This window comes from Mastomys coucha, unplaced genomic scaffold (assembly GCF_008632895.1).
Source record: "Mastomys coucha isolate ucsf_1 unplaced genomic scaffold, UCSF_Mcou_1 pScaffold4, whole genome shotgun sequence".
In the NCBI taxonomy this organism is placed as follows: domain Eukaryota; kingdom Metazoa; phylum Chordata; class Mammalia; order Rodentia; family Muridae; genus Mastomys; species Mastomys coucha.
In genome coordinates, this window is record NW_022196910.1 from 43,940,111 (window position 1) to 43,947,426 (window position 7,316).

The following is a 7,316-nucleotide window of genomic DNA, read 5'->3' on the forward strand; positions in this document are numbered from 1 at the left end:
AGAGGAACAAGATTCAGTTCCCAGCATCCACAAAGTAATTTACAACCATCCATAACTACAGTTCAAGGGAAGCCAACATCCTCTTCTAACCACCACAAGCTGTAGGCAGGCATGTGGTGCATATATATATATATATATATATATATATATATATATACATGTATATATATGTATACATGTATATATATGTATATATATATATGCAGGAAAAACATTCATACCCATAAAATAAATGTTGTTGGGGAAAGAAAAAAAAAGTTTTCCAGGTCGTGCCTCCTTACTCTTTGTAGAATTGCAACCTAAGAAAAGGATCAAAGGCTGGGAGGTGGTTGCTCATGACCTTTATCCTACCACTTGGGAGACAGAGGCAGGGAGATTTCTGAGTTAAAGACTGGCAGGGTCTACAGAGTGAGTTCAAGGCAGCCAGGGCTACACAGAGACACCTTGTCTCAGAAAAACACAGAAAGATGCAAGAGAAGCCCGGAGGTATGCACACCCAGATTTGGCTGTGAATCTCAGGTAGGGGGGCTGGGAGACCTTCTCTTCTTCTGGAAGACAGAAGTCTTTGTCTTGGGCACTGGGGCTTTGAGGGTGGTGGTAGGGCACCACCCTGAGCACTCCTGTGCCTGGGATCCTAACTCCTGAGCCAGTCCAGACCCCCTCACATTGCCACTCCAGTTTCTAGACAATGTGGATGCTTCCCTTGAACTAAATCAAATTACTATTAAAAACGATTGGGTCCATTGTCATTAACTCCCTTGGAGGACATTAACTCCTTAGTCATGCATTAGACTAAGCAGTTCACTGCCATTGCTTAAGATCCCCCAAATGTACTGGAGCAAGTATTGCTCTTGCACCTACTTGGCAGTATAGGAAATGAATTATAGATGAGACCAGGAGCATTTGAGGTGGCGTAGCCATAGACAGAAATTGATTCCAGACAGCTTAAGCTACACACCCAAGGTCACTGAGCTAAACTCAGTCCTACTCAACACCAAAGCATGTGTCCCGAGACCAATGGGTCTCATCTATGAGCCCATGACAGAACCACCCAGAGGTTTGGTGAGCTAAGCTCACTTGCCAACACTTGAGTCAGCAGATCTTGGTGGAGGCTTGAGAACCGGTATTTCCAAATGTGCCCAGGGAGCAGCCATCTCTGCTAGTCCTGGGACAGGCCTCTCGAGGAGACAAGTGGACATTGTCAAGGCTTTCCCTTATTGTTTCTCCTTCTTTTCCTTTTTATTTTTTTCCCCATTCTTCTCCTTTTGGTTTTGGAGATAAGGTCTTTCACTACATAGCTCAGGTTAGCCTTGAACTCAAAGATCCTCCTGCTTCTAACTCCCAAATGCAGATGTATGTCAGTCTGCCTGGCTTTTTTCTTCTGTTAAAAAAAGGGGGCGGGGTTTCAGGGCCAGCACACAGATTTGCTAAGTGCAGTCAGTCCTGAATCAAGAGCAATGAGCAGAACACATGGGCATCCATCCAGAGAAGCACGGAGGGAATTAGACTGAGCGTTGCTGGGAGTGAGGACGGGAGATATCTGGGTAAATGAGACAGTCGGAGAAGGGAGGAGATCCCCGAGGCTGGCTGAGTGTACTGGTTGGGTGGCCTAAAGAATCTCAGGGGCACTGGAGGCCACGTCCTGTCTAGGTCACGTGGGTGCCTCAGGTACCTCTGATCCGGATTCGGCTTCCCCTTCTTTCTCATGTTGTTTGCTGTGGTTTCACCGAAGTGTAATCGTCCCAGGGTCACTTTGGTAACCTGGTCAGTCAGGAGGTCGATTCTAAAGCAGACAACGGAAGCATCGAGAGACATAAGGGAATGCAGCGCTTGAGCACATCTAAGCTGCTGAGACCTCCGGATGTTTGGTCCCCTGCTCTCGTCACACTGCAGAGGACACTTTATCCTGGGGTTTGTTACTTCCCTAAATAACATGGGTAGGAGTGTCCACCAAGAAAGGCCACAGAAGGACTCCTTGCTAGCAAAAGCTAGGCTTCAGGTTTCGACCCAAGGACCACGAACTCAGCATGTCCCAAACGGTTTCTATCGCCTTCACAGAGGGAGGGAGGAAAGAAACTCTCATGGGCGCTACACTGTTGCTATAGCACCCCACTCCCCACAAATCACTTCTTTTCTTCCTGAACATTGTAGCTTTTTCTTCACATAGGTGACTTCTCATAGCCTAGCCACAGAAAACAATATTCTTCCGTGAAAAGCCATGAAGCCTGCCCAAGCAAGGGAGAGCCAGGTCACGTGCTTGCTCGCGTGCCTAGACTCCACTGCAGCTTGTATGAGTGGCTCTGTCTAGGTTGAACGACCATCCTGCCCCAAATGGGCTCGGCTGCAGTGAGCCTAAGCTACCTCATCTGTGGCCTGGCCACATAAGCCAAGACACGGATCCCACCTCACACCATTCTATAGAGAGAGGACTCGGATTCTTTACTTCGCTACTGCTGTAACTGTTACCATGAGCGCCAGCTTTCAGCCTGGCATCTGTCAAGGTAACACACAGAGAAATGAGTTGTATGCGTGCAGAGAAAGGAAACCTCAAAGTTCATTCAACCAAAATTGTGCTAATCTAAATTAAAAATTTAAATATCTAGCCATGTTCTATCTCAAGGAATCAAGTTGTTAGTAAGTCCATCTGTTATCAAAGCGTCTAAGAAGAATGGTGAATCTTTAGGCAGACCTTTATGTAACAGTTTCTTGCAAGAGCCCCAAAGCTTTTCTCTTTAATTGATAAACAGGTGTTTATACTACTAGCATCCTGTTATACATGGAAGGATCCATGCCTCCAGCTACATACGTAGCAGAGGACAGCCTTATATGGCATCAATGGGAGAGGAGGCCCTTGGTCCTATGGCTGCTTGATGCTCCAGTGTAGGGGGATGCTAGAGCAGTGAGGCTGGAGTGGGTGAGTGGGTGGAGAAGCACCCTCATAGAGGCAAAGGGGGGGAGATGGGATGGGGGGTGGAGGGGTAACCTGGAAGGGGGATATCATTCGAAATGTAAGTGAATAAAATGATTAATAAAAAAATAAAATGCTAATTAAGTAGCAAAAAGAAAAAGAAATAATATCACTCTTCTTCCCTAAACCTTCACCAAGACACCCAGGAAAGAACATCTTACTTAACAGGATCAAAAGTCTTCTTGCTTCTGTCTGCTTGGGACTGTTCAATAGCAATCACTTGGTTGGTGGCTTCTACCTGTATGGAAAAAAAAAAAAAAAGTAAATCAATTACTTAGTAAATTGGTTAACATACTAAAATAGTGCCCATTCATAGAAAATGTTCAGATACTTAAAACCTTTGCCAGGGTACCATGCCAGGCTCTAGGTGGAAGGTCTGAATTCTGAAAAAAAAATGTGTTAGACTAGACAAGGGGCTCTATCAGCAGTGTACCACAAGAGAGATGTTTGTTAGAGGAGGGTCTTGGCTGCAGAAGTAAATGATGAAATACAGAGTATTTGGTGCTATTAAAAGACCAAAATGTCAGAAGCAAGAATGAATCAAAATAAAAAAGAAAGTAAACCAGACTTAGACAACTCAAAGAATTCGTTCAATCACTCACTCACTATTTAGTGAGCACCTATTATGTTCCAGGCACTGCAGTAGGCATTCGGATAAGTGAACAAAGCAGCTGGTATTCTTACTGTTGCCCTTTTCTTTCTAAAAGAAAAATGTGACAAAATTGGAAATGGACAAGATTAATGCACTCGGATGCACATATGGAAATACAGCAAATTCCATTAATATGTACAATTAATACATATTGGTGGGTGTAACTTTTAAGTGAATGAAGTTAATAAAAAAGTACAGGCCTGTAATGGTAGGTACGTGGTAAGCTGAGGCAGGAAGATCATCTAGTTCATGCTTGCCTGGGCAACAAGTAAATACAAGAACAGCATGGGCAATTTCATGAAATCTCATCTCAGCAAAAAAAGCAAAAAGAAGTCTGGGGGTAGAGCCCAGTGCCTAGTTATGCATGAGGTCATCAACTTGATCCCTGCTAACATGTAAGTACATGTAAGTAAAAACATCCAAACACACTAACACACACATACTAACACACACACTAACACACTAACACACACAAACACACACACTAACACACACACTAACACACACTAACACACTAACACACAAACACACATTAACACACACGTACACACACGCACGCACACACACACACATACACACACAGTAACAAACTCCTGTCCCAGCAGAACTTCGGTTCTAATATGAAGAAATGATGACATATAAGAACTTGGTATATAAGTAATACGTAAGTAATAAATAACATAAGTAAACAGTCCTACAGCAGCTACATACACACTGTATTCTGTGAACAGTGCCAGCATAGTGCTGTGAGACATAGCACATGGGTATTCACACTGGAACAGTCTTTCTAAAAAGCTGCTGGACGTCAGCTAGGAACCGGTGCCGTCTCCTCCCTCTTCAGGCACCAACATTTTCACATGAACACATTGTCTCCACAATCAGAAGGAGTGTTTGGTTGTCCTTACTTATTTGCTTGTTGTTTGCATTTAATTATTGCTGCTGATTCGCTTTAAGAGTTCACCTGAGAACAAAAGTGGGTGCCTGATACAGCATCCAGCTACATTTTAGAAGACACCACACCTAGAACCAGCTTCACCTTAGGATGAGATATGTATGGAATGGGCATCGCTTCTCCTCAGGGGCTGGAGAGGAGAAAATAGTTTGATATGCCTTTGACGGCTCTCAAGCCATGCTATGTGCATCTTAGAAGGGACTCAGCGGAGCTGTTGATGACTGCTGGAAGTGAGGTGTCGCAGCCAGACCAACTAAGTTGCAGATGTTCGACCCAAACAAATGATTGCTGTTATCTTTAAGTCGCTAATGTTTGACATAAAGATTATGTAGCATGGATAAAGCAACTCTGCCATTACTATCCTAGATAAATTATATAACACCACTGGGCCTCAGTTTCCCTGTGTTAAACTACAGAAAGGGGGCATTGCGTAAGTAATGGTTCTTTAGCTTTTGAAGTTAGAGAACTCCTTGAGAACCGGGTTGAGACTGAACCCATCCACCGGCATCAAAACTAAAATGGCTGCAAGAAAATACACTAAGGCGAAAATACAGATGGAACTAAAATTGGAACAAAAATACACTGGAAACTAAAAGCCATCATTTGAAGGGATGTAGTACCAGGTTTAGGGGTCACACCTGAGGAACGGGCAGATCCTAGTTCCTATGTCTTGAACCTTTATCTACCTCGCTGTTGAAAACACAAGCCACCTCACTGGGAAGTCCTCACAGAGAAGAGCTGACACCTCCTAGCCGGAATCCCATTTAAGCACCCGGCGATAGGACACCCAAATGTGACTGGTACATCTCAGAAGCAGCGTAGTGGCCTTCTCTGGCTGACACACATCTGACCAGGGCAGACTTGTGCTCTGAATAAATTACTGCTGTTATTAATTTATTAAAGTCTCTAAGGTTTGAATTTAGGATTATGGAGTAATAGATAACTAGAACACTTAAGAAATACCAATTAAGGGCTGGAGAGATAGCTCAGCGGTTAAGAGCACTGACTGCTCTTCCAGAGGTCCTGAGTTCAATTCCCAGCAACCACATGGTGGCTCACAACCTTCTGTAATGGGATCCAATGCCCTCTTCTGGTGTGTCTGTAGATAGCAACAGTGCGTGAACAAACATAAAATAAATAAATAAATATTTTTAAAAAACCAATTAAAGTAAATTGAATGAACAAAAGGCCTACCTTAATTCCAAAAGCTTTCAAGTAAAACATTTCTATTGGCTTCAGGCCTGTTTGGGTCTTAACAAACTTCGGACTTCCCCAGACCTGGATGTGGACGGTTATCTGGAAATGGTTCTTCTTTTGACAAACAAAAGCGTCGTCTACTGGCGAGAAAGTGAACCCTTTGTCCGTCACAACCTGATAGCCCACTTCAGGCCTGAAAGGAGAGCAATCAAGAAACCAGTTGCACAGTATTTCCCTTTGTCGTCGATAATATCAATAGTATAAGCACTCCAAGAAAGCCCATTGTGCAAGGTGTCCTTTGCCACATGTAGTCAACTGACTTCCGGCATTTTTACTACAGAAATGAAAATGATATTTCAAAGCGCACTGGCCTTTTGTATCTCCTGACAAGGAAACAGTGGGAATTTTGCCGAATGGGAGCATTGTTTCTCTGGACCCTGCCCCCTTGGTGGTTTCTAAATCTGACTCCACAGGGTGCACTAGAAACAGGGTGCTGAAAGCTGAGAGGATACCACAGCACTTAGAATTATCTGGAGAACAATTCATCTCCTCCATCTATAAAGAAGCTTCTAAATTTCACAGGTACCTCGGCTACTCAGGTGAAGGAATGTTCAGCCCTCTGATTGAAAAAAAAAAAAAAAAGCAGGCTGGTCAGAACTGCCAGGAACATCCCTAAAGCAGAAGCCAGTCATTGCACCGACTGGAAACATTCTCCCGAGAAGATTCTCTTTTCCCTTCCATCCTTGCAGTCTGGAAACAGCACTGACAACCTACCACAGGATTTCTTCTGCAGAAAGGGCTAGGATGGGAACCAGGCGGGTAGTTGGAATTTTGCTTTATGTAGAAGTTCCAATAGTAACGCTGTGTCTATAACATGATTAATAAGAGTATTTTTAAGTGTTAATGAAAGGAGGCACTGCAGAGCCAGCTCAGCAGCCCAGAGTACACTGCTCTTCCATGGGATTTGAGTTCAGTCCCCAGCACCCACTTTGGGCAGTGCACACCTACCTGGAACTCCAGGTCCAGAATTCAACCCCCTTTCTCCTCCAAAGTATGTCTGTACACATACCCACATCAGACATATGATTAACAAAATAAAGCTATTTTAAATATTAGTAAAATGGACACATTAGATGCTAATATCATTAAGTAGACACAAAAGTGTAAATGTTGAAAACTTTCTTGGTGAGCTTTTCCCATCCATGTTGCTAACGTGAAACATGATCTTTAGTTCATCAAGGCTCCTAAGAAAGGACTTTCTGTTTACAAAAGCAGTTTCTTCTCAGAGACAGGGGTGAAAGGACATGGGTGCCCACAGAGGCAGGGGTGAGAGGACGTGGGTGCCCACAGCGGCAGGGGTGAGGGGACGTGGGTGCCCACAGAGGCAGGGGTCAGAGGACATGGGTGCCCACAGAGGCAGGGGTGAGAGGATATGGGTGCCCATAGAGGCAGGGGTGAGAGGACGTGGGTGCCCACAGAGGCAGGGGTGAGGGGACGTGGGTGCCCACAGAGGCAGGGGTCAGAGGACATGGGTGCCCACAGAGGCA

At 44.4% G+C, this 7,316-nt stretch overlaps 1 protein-coding gene across 1 annotated transcript in view; it reads right to left on the reverse strand.

Moving 5' to 3' along the window:
• The window catches only part of Myrfl (myelin regulatory factor like), an 89,202-nt gene that overhangs the window by 53,452 nt on the left and 28,434 nt on the right, over positions 1 to 7,316 (reverse strand). The window contains exons 6-8 of the mRNA XM_031350380.1: positions 5,767 to 5,962; positions 3,130 to 3,206; positions 1,673 to 1,783 (exon numbers count right to left, since the gene is read on the reverse strand). Of these exons, the coding sequence (XP_031206240.1) occupies positions 1,673 to 1,783; positions 3,130 to 3,206; positions 5,767 to 5,962 (384 nt within the window). The remainder of the gene's footprint in view (positions 1 to 1,672; positions 1,784 to 3,129; positions 3,207 to 5,766; positions 5,963 to 7,316) is intronic.